Genomic DNA, 20,561 nt, shown 5'->3' on the forward strand with positions numbered 1-20,561 from the left:
GATAATGGACCCTGACCTTGGGGTGTAAAAGATGACATAATCTGTGAATAGATCGCCATTTACTCCTCCAACAGCTCAATACGACGACGGTTGTTGAGGTGGAAAAACTCACAGAATTCCTTTTATTTTATTGTTATTGCTTCTTACAAAATATTTCTTCTCCCTCCACCCGGTACAAGAAGCTTGTAAATATGCATCAAATAAACAAAGAGAAAGCTGATATGTCAAGTATTTATTAAGCTTCCTGAATGACAGTACCTTTGCATGCGCACCAAAAATACATTTAAGCACTTTAACATTGTATTCCTTGTACTTGTAAACATATTTTTTTCTTATAACTTTCGAATATTACTAATTTGACTTAAATTTTACATGGCTAGTTTTGAGTGAGCCTGCAGTTCTAAACGCTGATTTTAATGACTATAGATCAAAATTGCATAAATAATGTAGAATTTCTTTTAGGTGCATATAACAATTTCCAGCAGCAAATGCTACAGACACCACTAACCAAACATGAATGTCTCAATATTTAACAAGTCTTTGATTGTCTCGAAAAAATTGCGCGAAAACCTTCGGGAATCAAAACTTCCTTCTCGAAAGTATTCTAAGTCAAGTTCCCTTTTAAATAGGGTCAATATCAAGAACTGTAGGCGCCTCTAGTATTTCAAGGAAACGTGAAAAGAATTTCTAGCCTGGATCGTTATTGCGTGGCAACTCCTTTAAGATCCAATAAAGTATAGAAATTTGAGGAAGTTCTCGAAATCTTGATCATTTCTTGCACAGAATTGTAAGAAAAGTCTGAGTTTATCTTTTTTCACAAAAGTGTTTCACTTCAATTCCTTACCCCAAAATACACCGCCAAAAACAAAAACCTATAAAATAATGCTATTCATTAACAGGATCCCATCGTTCCTGTGCCAATCAAATAGTAGTTATTCGAGAATAATACTGCGGCAATGCGTTATCATGAATGAAAAGATTCCCATTAGATAGGATGACATTGAGCAAAGTTTGAGGAACTGACTTCACTCAAACAATTGTTAATTTTTTTTCTATTTCTTGAGAGTCGATTACTTAAATACCATAGCTAGGAAAAACCATGTTGAAAGAAACTGTCCCTTCTCAATAGACTAGTATACTCCAGAAAACACGATTTTTACCCGCCATTAAAAAGGATGTGTGAATTTTAGTCGCCGACTGTGCTGTGAGATTCCAAAGAGCAACCTAACGTTTAGAAAGTAATCTTCAATCATGCAAACATCTCCAACTATGGAGGCCGCCATTTTGAATATTGCTTAGCAACCAGGCAGCTCATCAGAGATGTTACAGCTCCGCACTCTTATGCAGTAGGTACAAGCAACTACTGCTAGAGGGACGAAATCTATCTCTCTCCTGAAGCACTGTTTGTCGAAAAATGTAAATTTAACTTCTTAAGTAACACCACATTGACAAAATTTCATTACGAATACAGCCCCTTCTTCCGCTAACGAACATTGTTCAAATATCAACAGCTACGCAGTCGGTCGGACCTCCTCACACCTATTAAACGTGGCTCTCATATTCGGGCAGACTGCCCGACATTTCTGTTTTTCCCCTTCACATTTGCAATTCGAGGGTTCACCAAGGGCTTGTATCAGTGTCAATGGCCACACAATTGGAGATGGCATAGCTGAATGAATTACAAAACATACATTAAAAATCAAATAATTATCACGCTGTGGGCCACTTGGACCATGTTTCCACCATGTTGTATGGAATGATCGTCCAAGTTTGAAAACTTGCAGATGTAGAGACCTTTCTGCAAAATCTATGGATATGGTTCAAAGCCACCTTAGAGAATGAAAATATCAAGGTGGCTCTAAACCATATTAACAGATTTTATTACTAATACTTAGCAGAAAGATGAGTCTCCATACCCTCATTGCAATTTAATGATGTAAGTACGGATCACTAAAATTGTTAGGGAGTCACAGGCACATAAAGCTATTAAAACCACGTTGGTAGCCTTTTAAGTCAAAAAAGAAAATAAGGTCATGAGCTTTTTGAGAAGAGTTGGGGATTTTTTTGGAACCCTTTTGCAAGGAAACACATTAAAACGTGTGGAAGCCACGCTCCATCAGAAAACTGGTGTCATAAAATAACGTAACCGTTACTCCATCGATGCCCCATTAGAAACCCTTGTTGCTCACCTTAGCTTTTCCTTGGCGATAGCAGAAGAAGAGTACTCCGGAAGGAACAGAGTGCTGGCACAGGTAGAGGCATGGGGAAGGCTGTCTTTTTCCCCACCCGCTTTAGCCACAGTAAAAGGAGCAGGAGGCCTCTTACGTCCCGTCACGAAACGAAGGAATCGACTCCGCTCCTCAGAGGTGAACTGAGTAAGAACTGCAAGCAAGTGCTTCACTGACTCTGATGACTCACTCAAGTCATCACCGTATTTACCTGGTGAAGATAACAGCTGAATTAACCCTGAATTAAACTCCCACTGGGAGATCGTGATGATGTAGCACCTAATTCTCCCTTATGGATCCAGAACATTTCGTTGCAAGTTTGTGAAGAGAATTTGGTGTTGTATTTCGAGGTAACATTCTTAATCCGAAAAAGGAATCTGCTTTCATCATCTATATGCTTGATAATTTATGCACATCGTAAAACGTTCGAGTGAAATTTCATCTTTTTTACTCATATTGACAAGGCCAGTATTGCTATTTTTAAATGGACACATATTAGACTCAGTTTTCAAAACCAAAGAAATGTGGTTTTTTTTGATGACTCCATATATTATACTTCTAGCTCATCTCCTACTTTTCAAAGATCGTTGAGGTATGAAAAACTGCGCTCACATCAATCAAAAAATTTAAAAAAAGTAATACTTACACGCTGTTTTCAGCTGTGGAAGGGAAATTTCTCGGTCTCCACAAACTCCCCTCTCCAAGTTAGACCACGTAAGGAGCGAAAGCACAGACTCAGGAATGACTGACATTAAACCTTCCCTGATGGCTTGAACCTGTCAACCAATAACGCCACAAGAATCACATTATGTCACAACCTTAACAGAGCAATTCCTAACCGGATGTCTAAAACAGCCCGGGATAGCATTGGCTTTGCCGTACCATTCTCTGTGATTGGTATTTAAATGTTACCCCAGAATATTTAACATGAGTCAAACAGGTATTAAGAAAAATAGGAGTGGAGATGGTGGGATGTGCTTTTCTGCTTCGTATTGGAGATGTGTGATTACACAAAGTCTTAAAATCCCAACGTAAACTCGTTATACCTGTTTTGTAAACTCAGTCATCCGCGCCCTTCTCACTAAAGCTGCATACTGCTGTCTCTCTTCAGGCTTTACCACTCTCTCCTCTCCCCCAGGGAGCAATTCTACACGTCGGCCGTCACTTACTACAGTGGAGAAGGTACATTCGCTGCCGTACGTATTTAGATACGAGGCCTCGTCCTGAACTTCAAGTTCATCTACGATGTTAAGAAAATAAAACACAATTAGCGTTGGAAAAAAAGCCTGTGCCAATATTTCTCCATAAGTTCATTCATAATTTTTTTTTATTATTTTGCTTTTAGTTGAAAGGCAATCTCCTTATAATTGACCAAGGTCACGAAATTGTTATCCACAGGCCCAAATGCTAACCCACCCCCTTCATATCCTATCCTCTCTTAAGCCCGTAGAAACGAGCCCTAAAAATCTCCATGTCTCACCGGTGATTTGAACAGCGGCTTCATCAATAGCCACGTAGTCCTTGGCCCACGTGACGTGTTCACCGACGATTAGTTTCCATACAAAAGGCGGGAACGCCAGAGTGAGACTTTCGTCACTGCGGAACGTACCTCCCATGAGGACCCCAAGCCAGTGGAACATGTGTAAAGAGTCACATGATGGATTGGGTATGAAACAGTCGAGAAAATCTCCCCTCTTCTCCTGAGAAAAGACAGACATATAAAACATATCATGACAATTCAATCTTACATTCAAAATGGCTCTCAGAAAAAAGCCATATTCGCAGACCCCCGTAAATCTAACAAATAGATGCTGTGTTGCCGTGTTTCTGTTCATTGATAGATCACAGACGACGCCAAAATGTGGCAAGAAAAAGCTTTTGAGCATGCTGTTACTTTTTCGCTCTCACTGATTGGCGTCGACTCGTAATGCAAACATCATTGTTCCTGTGTCGGGGACACACTTGCTCCTTTTCCTGCTTTAAACTAATAAGACTTGACAAAACTCTGTATCAAATTAACTCTATGTACCTTATTATTAGGAGTTCTGATCAAATATGGCAGCACATCTGTTATGTGTTCTTCAGGTGGACACAATTCGTCTGACAGCTCAGCCAAAGAGTCGCGGAACCCTCCACCTTGATCAATGATTCCTTCACCGACGAATTTCACTTCCCACCACTGGTCATACTTCCATTTGTTCCATCTGCAATGAATGGCAACAACATAAAGGTTATAAAAACAGTTATGGTACATTATCTTTTCCTCGCATTTTTTTTCCGCATTAATGACCCTCTGCAACTGAGTCAAACTTGTCAGTTGGCTCAAAGATGTTTTATCTTAAAAGAAGAAGGCATACAATACATTCCCCTCAAATTGTTAAGTACCAGCGTTTAGACGTCCCTTTCCTCCAACCCAGAAGCCAACTTTTTACACCCTAACATCAGTATACATATTCTCTATACTGTTCTCTGTACATTCCCTAAGGTGTTGACAAGGAGAACTTGTTTAACAATCAAGAGCTTCTTTAATTTTGGATTATTTCCTATATTTCTATGACCATGCTGTTTGATTTAGGTGTGATATTGTAAGGAGGAATATGATGCAAGTCACTCTTAGGAGTCAAATGGTTAAAGGTTGAGGCCGCGCAAAACCTTGATTTTTACAACTTGCCTACGTAACAATTATTTTCAAAGATACATCTTTTATTTTCTTTAGCACGATTTAGTCGTTTTTGAATAAAATGAAAATCGTGCTGGTCAACGTTAGGTAGAGGAAAGCAGAGACATTTCGGAGCTGCAGCACAGTCCCTGTCTTCCCAAAAATTTGGGAAGACATCGATCTGACGAAGGGCTAACGCTCGAAACGTCAGCCTTCAAACTCTTTACGGTAGCTAATTTACGTTTTCAACTTAGTTGTTAACACTAAATCACCTTCCCAAAAATTTGCCTGCTTTCTATTTTCAAACGCTTTTAAAGTTAGTGTCAGCGTTGTAATGCGATTCTGATAAATTCAAACCAGCTCTTTCTCGCCTTGAGAGTCACGATAAGTCTTACTGTATCAGTAGAACAAATGGGAAAAACAGATAAATAAACCAGATTAGAACAAACAAATTCTCTTGACGTAAACGTTGTTACTAACCGAAAATGAAGCTTCTCGCCTCTCAGCTCTTGGTACACCTGTTGGAAAACACTGCTCCTTAAGTCAGCATGACGCTCGATCAGCGGCACTCTCCTATCCACCAATATCACGGGCATGTAATCAGGCGCGGATAGTTCTGTCGTGTGCAACAGCTCTTGGACCAGCCGCCATCGCTGATTACAGAGAGGCAACAGGAACCGCAGTTTTGGTAACAAGGATGGTAAGTCATAGCGGACAGAATCACTACTGTCAGTTTCCTGATTCATCAGGCGAACGCTCCATTTCTGACACGGTTCCACATGTAGCTGCCGGTGTTTGGCATCTGATTGCAGCGAGGAGGAAGAACTTGTCTGTGGAACATCAATCAACTCCTCTTTTGAAACTTCTGACGCAGACTCTATCTTCTGCAATAAAATAGAAATACGAGGCTCATAAGGTACAACTGAAGAACAAGATGATTCAAAAAACCAAATTGTTAGCGGCTTAGATCGTCAAGGATTGCTTTAGAGCAAATTTCAATTGGGCGTCGCAAATTATCAGAGAATGCCTCGGTTTTCCTTTACTTCTCTCTGTGATTGATCCGGTAAATCTTGGGCCACTCTATCAACCAATCAGACCAATCGCTACTTGGTTGCGCGCGTTTTCCTGCCCTTCAGGCGATTTGCTTGACGGTTTTCCTTGTAATTATTTTGGTTTTATTTTAAGACAGTCAATCGGAAAGCTCTCCAGCAGAGTTACTCTTTCAATAGCAATTTTCAATTGAGTGTCGAAAGTGATCTGGGATTGAATTGGTTTTGCTTTTCTTCGCTCTGTGATTGGTCCAGATAACTCGCGCCACTTTCTCAACCAATCAGATGCAAATCATAAACCAACTTGGACGTTCTCATTTTTCCGCGCTTCAGACAGCAAGGTTGTTTTCCCATTTTATTCTCATTGGCTCCTAGTGATATTTCGTTTGCTCTGATTGGTCGTCGTGATTAATTGGTTTAGTCTGATGTCACTCAATTGCAAAACGCTATATTGTAGTTATCATCAGTTAAAGCGATAAACTAAATCCAAACCTTAGCCAATTGTTTTTCCTCTTCTTTTAGTTTCCTTAACAAAGCCAGCAAGTTACTCCTGTAGTGTTCTTGTTTCTGCTGTTTCAGTAACAGTTCATTTCGCTGCAGCTTCACATCGACACTATCCAAGTCAACAGATGTTTCCTGAGAAGATAGCTCCTGCTCTCTGATGCTGTGGACAAGTTGCTTTTGTTCTTCTATAAAATGGATCTGTCAAGCAAACGAACGAATAATTTAGGTCAAAAAAACGAAACTAAAACTGATCGTTCTTTTTGCGTTTCTCTGATGCTTGAAAAAGTGATAGGGCACCTATACGATGATTGAATGACGATGCTGCGTTTCTAAAGAAACCGTGGTGCTGCGTCGGCAAGGAGTATTACAAGAAGTCGTTATCTTGAACAACCAATAATTTTCGTAACTAATTTTCAAGGAAATGTGTAGCAGATAGAAGTGAGAATTAATAATCAGATCTTGGCAATTAAAGGGTTAGGTATTCTCTAAGTAATACTATAATTTATACCACAGCAATCAGAAATGAACATGGTAATTGTACCTTTTTCTTCACTGCTTTTAGCTGTTCCTTGTACTTTTCAAGGGAAGCAAGTGAAGCATTGATCTTTTTAAGATTCACCTCCTGTTGACTTTTCTTCTTCTTTTCATTCAGCCCATCACACACCTTTTCCTTCGTATCAGCGTCTGAAGAACTATCTTTCCCCTCTGACACGGGACTTTGAGTTCCATCTGTCTCCAAAAACAGCCATGATGACATGAAGGAGGAATCCGTAAAGGATTCCAGCTTGAATTTGTTAGAAGAAAAACTCTGGTCTCTTAAAACAGATGGCCCACTAACAAGATACAGTACTGAGTCTAGAATTTGAGCAACTCTATACAGAGCGATGGCTCGGTAAGCTAAGCTCTCAGTTGAGAAACAGGATAGTCGTGGATGGTTTATGACACTTGACTTAGAAAACAGTTCGGAAATGACACCATCTACTTTAAACCAACCCTGTTGAATAAAATAAAGGGTTTAATTCTAAGTGTAATAACTGTTCACATACCATGTTAGTCATGATTATTGTACTAAACCTGAAAAGGACCCGACTGATGCTTTAACAAATTAACAGGAAGCTGTCAACGGATTTAACCCTTTAACTCCCAGATCAAATTTGTCAATCTCCTTGTCAACGATACAATTCTTATAAGGTTAGTTCAGAGAATTTAGTATTGGATCAACTTATTATCCCCAAATTGATATTTTTCTTTATTCTCATCACTTATCTGGTTGATATTGTATTGATATTATAAGAAGAAATTATGCCTTGGTCACTCATGAGAGTTAAAGGGTTTAGTGATTCTTGACTTTGTTATTGTCACCAGCTACAGTCCTTTTTAACACTGTCCTCACCCTAGCAATCACATTAAATGATTGAAGGAACTCAAGTCTTGCAAAGCCTTTTCAATGAACTTACTTTGCATTTTCCCTGATTCACTTTTTCATGAACTTCACACAAAAAGTGCACAAGAACAAGGTCATTGTTGATGTTCCAGCTGCTTGAAGGCAAGGCCAATAATCTAGTCATGTGGGCTTTTTCCATTTCTATTAGAACATTTGAATACCGTGGGATCTTCCTTTCAGGTTTTAAAAGTGGAGTTCTACTCTCATTTGATAAGGTTGGTTGACTGGTGACATCTTGCTTTAAGCAAGACTTACAGGATAAGTTTTCATCTAAATGACCATTGTCTGACATTCTTGGCTGTTCTATTTTGCTGCAGCAACTTGTTTGACATAAATCACTTTGACTTTCTTCTGTTGTCTCATTCATAGGAAGAGTATTCTGAGACAAATTGGAAGAGAGACCACATGAAGATGAATACTCCATTGAACCACTGCCTTGCAAAAACTTGCAGCCATTTGTAGCAGAAGAAGTTGTTGGACATGGCACTTTGTACAACTCAGTTCTGTTCTCCATAGTGTTTAGAGACTCTTCCTTCAACACTTTTGCATGTGTTGGGTTTGCAGTAGGTATCCCAAGCTTATGAACAATCTCAGCATAAGACAAACTCTTTTTGCTGTCCTGCCTTTCACTTTTCTGTTTCACTCGTTTCTTAATATAAACATTCAGTGCTTGTGATCTCTTGTCACTGGATACATTACACAGGCTATAATAATACTCTAAAACAGTCTGCCATATTTTGTCCTCTTGCAGATGGCTCCAAACACTGTCACAGCCAGTCTGATCCAGACTTGAAACTCTTGTGTCCTCTTGGGAGCCGAAGAAACAAATCTTTCTATCAACAGGTGATGTCACAACAGAACTTGGCTGCTTTTTCTGTTTTGATTTCTTAGTGAAGTATTGCTGGATCTGTTGTTGACATGGAACATAACAGAATGGTACAGGAAGAGGTTGGGAAGTATGCAGGCTTTCTGAAAATTAAGCAAAGTAATAATACAGAAATGATTTGTTTGCTTTCAGAAGTGTTTGTAACACACAGTGGGGTCATTAAAAAAAATCGCAACTGGCACAAGGCAAAACTTTCCATTTAGTTTTTAAGTCCTTGGTTTTAACTTACAACTTCCTATAGTATGTCTACTGTTCACTCGCAGAAGTGATCAACATGAAACTTCTCCCTATAATATCCTTAAATTATCCAGCAAATAAATAATGAGAATATTGAAACTCATCAGGTAGAAGTTGTTATCCAGATCTAACACCAAATTCTCATAACTACTTTACAAGGAAATGTGTGGCAACTTGACGGGAGAATTAATAATTTGATCTTGGGAGTTAAAAAGGTTAACAAGTATATTATTCCATGTCACCCTGCATCTATTCAGTAATGGATTACAGATGACATCAAAATGCGCAAAAAAGAAGAAGAGGCGTCGTACATTCTGACTTCTTTTTGCGATCTATCATTGTACAGACCCAAGGCAAAATGAAATAAATTTGTTTTATATGAAAACAACACAAAATGTTTTTGATTATGATGTCTTCTACCCATGTCTGTCTTCCAGTAGACCATAACTGAGAACCAATCAAAATGCATGTAGAATTAAGCTGATGATTTAAACACTACTCCACAAAACACTCTTGTAAAAAAAGTTATATGCAAGAATTTTTAACTGTTTAACTATGGCAGTACAGGAGTGCTGCAAAAGTTTTGGCCTTGAAATAAGAGCATTGTCACACATAGATAAAAAAAAACATAACCTTTTGAACCTATAGAGCTTCAAATAGAACTTTATTCAGATAATGTGTGTAGGAATCTGACTGGAAGGTAACTGGTACTTCTTGGAAATATTTCCTCTGACATGGGTAAATCAGTGCGAATACTTCCAAGAAAAACCAGTTACATTCCACTAAGACTGTTCAGCACATTTTGTCATTAGAACTAGGAATGAAAATTTTTGTCTTCAATTCATATACTCTTGCTAGGTTTTATAATGCAAGTACAAGTCTCCCCTACCACTTGCTTCTTGAAGAGCCCTCAGTCTGGCCAAAGTCGTTCTGGCCTGTCCACGACTGACAAGTACATCAGCTGGTGGGTAAACCTTCCGAGCCTGTTGTTCCACAGAGATATTGTCAGTAACAGTTATTAACCATTTAACTCCCATGAGTTACCAAGACAGAATTTTTCCTTACATTATCAACAATATCAAGAAGAAAAGTGATGAGAATAGGGAAAAATATCAATATTGGTCGATCCAATACAAAATTATCTGAAATAACGTCATAGGAATTGTGTGGCAAACAATAAGGAGAATTATGAATGAGATCTTAAGAATGAAAGGGTTAATACCACCTCTACAACATGATCATTTCACAAAAAATAATGCTAACTACACAACTTTCTGTATCACTAATGGTTTTGAATACTTGTAAATCTACCTAGAATCTTATAATTTTCTCTTTCTAGTAACTAATTAACAAGGTACATTGTAGCAAATAGAGGGGAGAGTTAACAATCCTATTTTTGTGGAGTTACAGGGTTAAGAAATGGAAGCATGCATTAAAAAATATACTGCAATTTTCCTTATACAAACCTTTGGTTTATTTCTTGGATTTTCCTTTGGAAAGTTAAGCTTGGGAGCATCAGTCTCACTATCAGCCATCATCACTAGCGGAGCAAAAGATACCTCACTGATACATGTCTGTTTTACTCCTGTGTCAGAAATCCTTTCAATCTTTAGTAACTAAAGAAAAAAAAATTGAAACAGAACAAAGTTATAAATAGAAAAGGAAAGATGGTACAATTCAAGCTTAGTGATAAAATAAAGAAAGATGTATGGTTGTCTTGTCAAAAGCATAGTACAAAGAAGAGAAGACTCATCAAGAGAAACTGAACTTCAGACCTTCATATTCCAAGTGAAAATGTACAATGATAAAACACTGAGCTATCAAACCACTCTTATTTTAGAACAATTACTTTCAATTGTCATAGTAACAATAAATTACCTTGCAAAATTTGATACTATTTTAAGAAACACAATCCCTTTATATCAACAGCTATATTTTCAAAGTTATTGCATATAATTATATAAATCGGCTGAGAACTCAGTTTGGCTTCAGTTCATAATTCTTGTGGTGGTTTCTGTTCTGTTTTCAATTTTTTGTCATGTCTTTCAGTCCCTCAGTCTGTAGTCAATAGCTAGTCAATAGACAAAAGCCATACCCGATCTCTACAAGGAAGGACAGCAAAGCCACCAATTTTGGTTAATCCCAAAATGAAAGGAACTTTGTTAGGCGGACAAGCTGCCCCACAATAAACCCTGTCATAGCAGCACCCTGATGGATCCAACCGAAAACAGTTTCCTGCAATAAACTTGGGAGGACAAATGTCATATGCTACAGAAGGACAGAAGCGGAAATATTCCTCCACTCTTTCCTTTGCAAATTGTACAAGATCCTCGTGAACTTCAATTCCATGACTGACACCATGGGCTTGTAGAATGTAACCAGCTAAGCAGGAGAAATAACCAGTACCACTACCAATATTGAGGAATGACAGACCTGGTGAAAAACATAAATAAAAATTAAAGCAAATTTGTTTATCATGTAGAATGGTAGTATGCATGGGAACACAGTTACAGGAATATCAAAAATTACTGGAGAAATGTTTAATTTAGTGCTTACAGGGAACTATCATGATCATTATTAGCAATCATGAGGTTAATTGTGAGATGAAGCAGACAGAAAGATTTGTATTTTAGCACTGGCTAGAGTTGTTGGGTTGTATTCTTACAGTAATACAAATGTTTTCACATAAAATGACAAAACAAACCAGTTTGCAGAACCCATTGCCCAGGGGAGGGGGGGAGGGGCAATATAAACCTATCATGTATTTTATACATGAAGTGATTTTATGCTCTACAAAAACACAACTCAAATACAATTTGTGCATCTACAGTGATCTATTTCTAACAGAGCCATTACAAATTCAAAGACAGGAGTAGTAAGTTAACCCTTCTCTTGACAGAAACAGACCCATGCCGTCGAAAAAACGCATCACATGTCACTGGCTGCTGGTCATTATTCGCATTTCTAGCATTTAAATTAAGAAGTGCAAACTATTTAAAGGTAATCAAAAATACATAGGTGAAATAAGAAAGACTGGGGCATTCACAATGGTTCAGCTTTGATTCCTGTCAGGAAATATTGATCAAACTGGTGCTTGTACGTACATAAAAACAAAAGGTCCAGGACTAAGTTAGATTCTGTTTGTAATTAACCTCAGATACAATGGGTTCTAATCATGAAAAATAACTATTCTGCCGAAAAATTCATCTCATAATTTTGTCGCAGCCGATCGCTAGACTTTCGAAACTGAAAGCGGAATATCAAAAGGACGAGAATATCTCAATTATTTAAGCGTTAGTTGGTCATCAAAATATATCTTTTAGACTTAACCTCCATTGTCCAAACGGGACACAATTATGTGATTCTGCCGTAATCGATGAAGAAAGGATCAATTCGCACAGAAACTCACGCACACACAAAACTGATTGCAAAACTTCCCACCTGGAGACAAATCTAGGGCTTCTAGGACAGTAGCGTACATATGTGGTGCAGACATATGTACGTGTGGGTCCCCTACAAGAGGCGAATCAATGTAAGCTTCCAGCTGTAAGTCTGGGGGAACGAAAGCCCCTCTAGGAACCGTTCGGAAAGCCTCCTCTACTTCTTTGCTGCTTATAACACCCATATGCACTAACTTATCGACCATCTCTTCGTTGTTTCGACCAGTGCACCTCCAAGCTCCCGGCAAACCGGTCAAATGCCTACCAGTTTGAGCAAGCTCGAGAACCCACGACATTCTTCGACTTTGCTGATGCAACTTTCTGTGAGTACCTTCGACAGCTGTTCAGTTCTGGTTCTCTGAGTCAAGAAAAAGGTTCATAACAACGCTACAAGGTATTCATCCCATGGTACAGAGAGAAAACGGAACAGAACTGGCTCGTTAAAAAGTATAAATAAGGTTATACAACGTCCTCGGAGGGGTTAGCTAATTGCCCAGTCTCTTTATCGCAGTAGAATAACACAGAGACCGCTTGGAATGACGGACCTGACTGACTCGCACGCTAACACAAGAGGGTTGCAAAAAATGAAAATAAAAAGGGCGCGGGGGAGGGGAGGGGGGTTCTGATCCCGTTTCACGTACGTATTTTCGAAAAATGCGCTGGTCACGTCTGTAAAGGGGAAGCTTCAAATCTCTCTTCTTATGAACAAGGTTTTAGAGAAATCTTGATAGTGATGATAATCATTGGAATTACCAATAAATGCTTAGGGTTAGGGTTAGGGTTACACACATAATATATCCCTCACAGTTTGGTAGTTTCACTGTTTATTACAGATGACGTAACTAAATCCAACAATGTTTCAATATTAACTTTCAAATCTCTATACCCATGTCAACTTTACACCAAACAGTAAACATCAACAAATCAATGATCTTTATGTATTAGCTGTAACTTAGGATATTCTTAAAATAATTCTATAATTGTAAAAATAATATTTGAGTTTCTTTTCTGGGAGTAATCACAAAAATAGCATTATAATGATGCAATTTTCTTAGTATAAAATGGTCAAAAGAAAACTTCGCAATAGTACAAAGTCATGCTTTGTCAATTAGAAAATATTATCAACAGATACTCCCTTGATATCAAGAAAATATTGAAAAATACTCTTCAACATTTAGGGGCAGCTGAGAAAGTAATTGTCAATCTAGACAAACTACCTGCACATTTTACAATTCTTTAACATGCATGTAGAACACAGTCTATGCAAACATGCAATTTAAGTCCAAATCAAAAAAAGATTATTGAAACCAAATATTTTCTAATATAAATTCAAACATATTCATAACAATTTATCAATATTTACTTCTATTAGCAAATAATCCAAAGATTTATGAAAAGTAGAAAATGGAACAATATTGTAACATAATGAATTTGTTACGGTAAAAACAGATTCTCTATGCATGGTTCACTTTCCAACAACAACACTATTTTTTCCTTTCCTTTTTTTTCTCGAGGTAAATTGCATTTAGTAGAATTTACAACCATAACTAATTATTTGAATATATCAATTTGCAGAAATAAAAATTATCTAGAAATTTAGTTTGGGCTTTTGAGAATGACAGTTGTTTAGGCAAATTTCTAACACCGTGGAGAGGAATAACGTATTCAACCCTATGACTCCCAAGATCAAATCAGTTATTCTCCCGACTGACCACCATGCATTCCCCTGTAAATTAGACCAGAGAATTCCATTTTAAATCAATGTAACATCCTCTGACTGACAAGTTTCTCTGTTCTCATAAAATATTTGCGAGAAAATGTACTGGAATTTCAATGAGAATTTTTGCACGGTAGGTAATAGTTGAAGTTAAACAATCAATTTAAGGTGTTAAACTTCCTTGATTTCTAACGAGCATAAAAAATGTAATTTTCTTCCATCTTAGCTCTGAGAACATCGCATAATAGAAAAAAATACTATTCAACCAAAACAAAATATCATTAAATCTCTTCTTGGGGCCTGTAAGACAGGCAGTTCTATACTGATGGGCATGGATAGTACTGTAACCATTTTGGATTTTTACAGCAGTAGAAGATTTCAGAGAATAGAAAGTTTTACCAATCACAGAGAAATCTTCTCCCTGAGTTCTTCAAACTAGGATACTCTGAAGAAGCAGTGGCAGAGATAATCACTTGGAGAATATTGTGAAACCTTTGTCCCTGTTAAATTTCCTTGTACTCCTGATGACATCTTACCTATTATTCTGCTAGAAAGACATACATTATGATAAAAATGTGGCTTTTAGATAAGTAAACTTATAATTAAGCAGGAGGAATTACAAAAATTGCCAAAAACAATTGACCACCATTCACTTACAACCAAAAAACAACATCAACAGATTCTGAGCAAACAGCAAGTAAATAACAAAAAACAGTGTTTCCTCATTTACCTGTTTAACAATTGGAATTCCTCAAGTATAAATGCAGAGAGTAATTTGGCTCAGAGATTCTACAGAGTATTACTATAAGCATAACATAATTCAACCTAGTCTATATACCTATAAAACTGATTTTGTGAGGACATATAAGGTTTTAATCAGTTTTAGGGTATGAAAAATATATTTTTATATTAAAACAAAGATGTTATAACGATCTCTTGGCTTTTTTCCTCTTTGCAGGCCGAATAATAGAATCCTCTTGACCTTCCAAAGCTGTTTATTAAATAAAAAAAGAGAATACAGTTAGTAAACCTGACTGATTGTCATTTGTATTGCATCTTACCACTGGAAGGACTTAGAAAACTAATGAAATCAATGTCCAACAAAATTGAAACTGTGTTTTCATTTAATTACTTTATCACAGAAGTATTTATGACTTTAGTTTTGCAGTTTCAATAAAAATCTTAGCTTGCTATGGCATGCTCTAAATTTAGTCTTAAAAAAATTTACTCCACTTCCAAGCCAAACATATGCTGATACTTTCTTCTTTATGTACATGTAGCACCATTAAATCAAACATTCAGGTCTTGTGAATAGAGAAACTGATCACCAAAGAAACTCTTGATTGTTAAACTCATTCTCCTCGTCAGGACCTTAGGAAATGTGTAGAGAACAGTGCAGAGAGCAATGCACTAGTATTGCAAATGTCATGGGTTCAAATCCTGTACAAGCCCAATTTTTTTTCAGGCTTTGTTTTCACTACCGTTAATGTTCAGAACTGCAATGATCACTCTCATCTTCATTTACTAATCCTTTGCACCTTAACATCAGAATGCATATTCTCCATACTACTCTCTATACATTTCCAAAGAGGCTGACAAGGAGAATTTGGTTCACAATCAAGAGCTGCTTTAGCTGGTGATCATCTCTTCTATTCTCATGACTTTCATGTTTGATGCAGGTGTGATATTGTAAAGAGAAATTAGATGTTAATCACTCTTAGGGGCTAAAGGGTTAATCCATAGTTGATTTATATGATATTTACATATCCATAGTAGTGTGGAGATTATGTATTCTGGTGTTAGGGTGTAAAGGGTTAAAAACTACCTAGTTGTTTTATTAGCTCTTTATGATGGTTACTTCTCGTTGTGATTAATTTGGTTTTGGTTGCACAACACTCAAAAATTGAGTTGCTCTCTAACAACACCATAGGATTTCTTTCAGTCTAAACCCTTTAACTCCCATGAGTGACCATGACCTAATTTCTCCTTACAATATCAATACAATATCAAGCAGACAGGTGATGAGAATAAAGAAAAATATTGATTAGGGGATTATTAGTTGATCCAATACCAAATCCCCCAAACTAACATCACAAGAACTATGTGGCAGACAGTAAGGAGAATTACTAACAAGATCTTGGGAGTTAAAGGGTTAAACTCCTAGCAGTGGTTGACAAGCAACTCCTTGTAATTCTAATACACAATTCAGCAACCAGGCATTGAGAATTCTCCAAAAAATATCAGCTGTAAAGCACTATCTTCTCTAAGTCATTTACAGTATTTAAAAGTGAAAATTTCTAATGAGATCTTGAGAGTTAAATAATTTAACTTACATGATCTTCTTGTTCCCACAAGATTCCCACTGTAGCTTGCATGGCTGTATCCATTACCATTACTGTTCCCAATGTTCACATATGCTATGGAACTGTCATGGACAAAGCTCAGAGTTGGAGTTGAAACATGACTACTTCCTTCTGCCAGATCTTCATTGGAAAAGTGCTGCAATTTTCCAGGGAGAAATTTAGGAGAAAATGTTTCATTCAGTTCTTTAAGCTCTTGGCCTTCATTCTGTGTCCCATTTTGATTGTTTTCCATCTTAACAGCATTGTCCTTACATGAAGCTGCCACAATGACTGAAGGTCTGTCATTGGTTAACTCCTTTAAGTCACTTTGTCCTAGTTCAGATCCCTCTTCGGGTTTCACCTTCTTCAAGATTTCAGAGTAAGAACTTCTGGAAATGTTTGAATGTGACAGTTCTGACTTAGAAAATGGAAATTCCTGTGGACTAGACCCCACAGCTGTTCCACATACAACTGAACTTGAATCAGAAGTTGATGTCACAGCTGCAGAGGTTATATTTGCTGGATTGGAAGGCACTGCAGCGACATTTGAGAGGCTGCCAGGAGTTAGTGCTTGCAGTCTACTTCTGTACAGTAAATTGAGCTGTTGCCAGTATCTCATGGAGCTGGCCAGGTCAATAAACTGTGTCTGCACAGGAGCTGTGTTACTGTTGGTTGAAACCAAACCAGCAGTGTTCAAACTGTTTCCTTGATGAACTGACATTGAAGAATCGTTCCTTGGCATTGCTGCAGCTTCACGTGAAACAGATGTGTCTGATTTCTCCACATCTGTATCTCCTTTCTCCTGTTTGACTTCCTCACCATCAGGATTTTTAGCACCACTGGGTTGTGCTACTGACAGATAAGGGTACACAATACTGATAGGATAAACATAGTTCAAAGGGTATCCAGCTGGAACTGCCTGCTGTGCCAGTTGGTTGTTGTTAACATCTGTGTTGTACATTGCTGGGTAGATACCATACTGTGTTTGCGCACCTAAAAAATATGTTGGAGAAACTTGCTGATTGGACCAAGTTGTTTGAGTGTTTGTTCCAGCAATAACAACATTAGCAGCCGGCAAGGCTGACCTTGCAAGAGTCAGATTTTGCACATATTTGGTTCCTTGGCTCACTGTTTGAACGCTGTTACCATCCTGTGGGACAATTGGAGATACTACAGGCTTTGCAGCTTGTGGACTGTTGGTAATTGGCTTAGCTAGGGATACTGATTCTTGTGAATCAAGGGCCAATGCTGGAGTTTTCATTATGACTGTTTTCAAGTCACTCTGCAACACTTTGCTCTCTTTAGCCAGTTCCTCTTCAGGAACTTTGTTAGAGATGTAGACAGAATTATTTGTCTCAAAGGGTACTGATGTGGTTGTCTGAGAAGGAGTTGCAGCATTAATCTGTGCAAAAATGGATGGTGAATTGTTTTTTGATGCTTGCAAAAGTGAAGTTGCAGTCTCACTAGATGCAGTTTCTAAGGAAGATCCTAAAGTTGATCTGTTGACTGGAAAAACATTTGCACCTGACCACAATACTTTGCGTGCTCCATGATAGGCTGGTGTTGTTTGAGAAGAGCTTGTAAGAATGTTTAGTGTTTGGGAGGATGTACAAGCCTTAGATGATGTAGAGTGGGTAGTAGGTTTCGTGGGTAAATTTCTTTCTCCAAAACTCAGTGAATTGGTTGTGATACTCCCTTTGCAACTCTGGGATGTATCTGCTTGTGAATTTGTACTGGATGGCACATTCAAAGTAGAGTTCACTGTTACTGTGTTCGTAGTAAGGGACGTGAGAGAATAACAACGGATATTCTTCACATGCTCACGGTAACTTCCAGTTATTGCTGCTCTCTTGTTGCTCAATGAGATTCTGGGTTGCCCTAGTAAAATACTACTATTTGAGCTAGATTTTGGAGTAACAGTTACAGTTTTGACTTCAGATGAAGAAACAGAAGTATTTCCCATGGTAGACTTGCTGGTTTCTTTAGTGCCTGTATGTGCTTTAGCTAGCTGTTTTAACATGTCTGCAGCACTGTATTTGCTTTGATCCATGTAGCAGTTGTAAATCAGCTGACGAACTTCCTCTTCCAGATTTTCATCCGAGCTAGTGCTACTTGTTTCTGACCAAGGACTTGCATTGTTGGCTCTTTGACCGTTAGGAGAAGATAAACGCCGATCTGCTGAAAATCTGCTTCCAGAAATCACAGCAGGACTTGGAGGTGTCTCGCGGCTATTTCTGCAAGTTCCGCTACTAGACTTCCGTAAGTTTGACTCTGAACTCGAAAAACCTCTACCACTCGCTAAGCCAACATTACTGTGCGATATATCCAGCCGAGATTCTTTGTTTTTGGAGGAACTTAGTACTCCATTCACTGACAGAACTCTATTGTCACTACGAGTTTTGTAATCCGATAGTTGAAAATTGGAGCCATTCGTAGATTTGTCGCTTGTGCCCGAGATCATGCTGCTGAATAATTCATTTGCCGGAGCATCTCCATTAGATTTACCTGCTCTTATGCTTGCACTCTTCTCGTCCTTGTGATTAGGTGAAGAGAACGATGTGATTTGCGCGGTTGCCGGTTTGTCTGCATGCGACAAAGATGTCGGCATATGGTGAACAGTCCCCAAATTACGCAACGACGAATGCCTCTTTGTTATTCTTCCTTTACAAGTATTTCCCTTAGTTTTGTTGGATTCCACTTCCGTTCTCTTCAGTTTTCGCCTTCCCAGCTTAATCCCAAGAACAATGCTTTCTCCTTCATTGATCTGCACAGCTAAAACACCCAGATCAAGCAGGCGACGATCCTTGGAAATCGCCAAGCTGCGAAGTTTGTTTGCTGCCTTCTTCGGAACTGGAAAGCTGACAGTGAGTGGAGCATCGCGATGACTACCTGTAGGATTCCTCATTTCCTAAACAGAGGAAAGTATTCCTTGTATGATCTGAAGCACAAACTTTCATTTACAACCCGATGGAAGATTTCTCACGTTGACACGCACTCTGCGCACGAAGGCGATTATAGTGGTGTAATAAAATACCCTTGTCTATCAAAATTCCTTCACTTAACCCACGCGGAATGGCTAATTCTCGCAGAGGTACGGTGTCTGAGAGGCATTTGAGGGAAAAACCACAACAACTGTGGAGAAACCTTGCGTATCGAACTGAGACAAACACAAAGCCAGTCAAGCGTAAAAAATTTCTTGTTCAATGAACAATTTGTCTTGTCACGATTTTGCATACATTGCTGGTATGTTAATGAATTACTCTCTGTCCAAACTGGACTCTCCGCTCAGGGAGATATTTTACTCAGTGGGGGTCTAGTGAGGATAAACTTGGTGCCTTTCTCGGACTGATCCGGTCTATCAAAAGCCGATTAAATTTAATCCGGAGGAATTAGGCGTTATGCTAACGAAAGTCACTTACATTTCAGTGGAATCTACTGTTTGCTGTGGAATTTAACAATAAATTGCGGCATACTTCACGGAATATATTTACTTGGTTTGATCAGGGAGACCACCTGATTTCTTTGTTGAATTGGAAAACAAACTAAATGATAGTGATAAATAACCCTCCCCCCTCCCCACTCTAAAAAGAAGCTTTCTGTGGTATGTTTTTGGACATTTGCTACCCGGATCTCCAAATGTGGACCTCGTTTTTCGAAAGAATTTACATTTGCAACGACAAAATTATACCCCGTTCTGGAAAAAGGATAATTTTGAAAACTTCCTAGCCAGAAATACATTGTACCTCTCCGTGTTGTTTGGGAGGTCTTTGAAGGAGACCCATTTCTCAATCTATCTCCAATTCCTAACCATGTTTACTTCTGCGACTTTATCAGCTTTGTTTGTCTTTTAATCAGTTTTGAATAGTCAGCGCTCAAGTATCCCCCTCGGGTAGGGTGCAAGACACCTCCAATGAAAAGCGAAATCGGGATGATACTACTTTAGGCGGGAGGTAAATGACAAAGTGGGTAAATGTCGTTTTTTTCAGGAACTGTAATCATTACAGTTAAAAAAATTAAACGAGCCTGCTAATAGAAAAAAAAATAATCAAGATGTC

General features: G+C 38.2%; 2 protein-coding genes across 2 annotated transcripts; both read right to left on the reverse strand.

The window, feature by feature from the left end:
• Window positions 1-217: 217 nt before the first annotated feature.
• Window positions 218-13,003, reverse strand: LOC113685103 (uncharacterized). The gene is made up of 14 exons (XM_027202572.2): window positions 12,449-13,003; window positions 11,103-11,440; window positions 10,474-10,623; window positions 9,897-9,990; window positions 7,898-8,853; window positions 6,982-7,434; window positions 6,429-6,638; window positions 5,368-5,771; window positions 4,258-4,432; window positions 3,709-3,928; window positions 3,275-3,468; window positions 2,875-3,004; window positions 2,190-2,439; window positions 218-1,669 (listed from the first exon to the last, which is right to left on the reverse strand). The coding sequence occupies exons 1-14, from the start codon at window positions 12,741-12,743 to the stop codon at window positions 1,618-1,620; spliced, it is 3,921 nt and encodes a 1,306-aa protein (XP_027058373.2). The 5' UTR covers window positions 12,744-13,003; the 3' UTR covers window positions 218-1,617.
• Window positions 13,004-13,254: 251 nt separating this feature from the next.
• On the reverse strand, window positions 13,255-19,985 carry LOC113686262 (uncharacterized). The gene is made up of 2 exons (XM_027203868.2): window positions 16,498-19,985; window positions 13,255-15,155 (listed from the first exon to the last, which is right to left on the reverse strand). Exons 1-2 carry the CDS (start codon window positions 19,409-19,411, stop codon window positions 15,088-15,090), a joined length of 2,982 nt encoding a protein of 993 aa, XP_027059669.2. The 5' UTR covers window positions 19,412-19,985; the 3' UTR covers window positions 13,255-15,087.
• Window positions 19,986-20,561: the final 576 nt, after the last annotated feature.

The sequence above is a fragment of the Pocillopora damicornis genome, chromosome 12 (genome assembly GCF_964200805.1).
Source record: "Pocillopora damicornis chromosome 12, jaPocDami1.2, whole genome shotgun sequence".
In the NCBI taxonomy this organism is placed as follows: Eukaryota; Metazoa; Cnidaria; class Anthozoa; order Scleractinia; family Pocilloporidae; genus Pocillopora; species Pocillopora damicornis.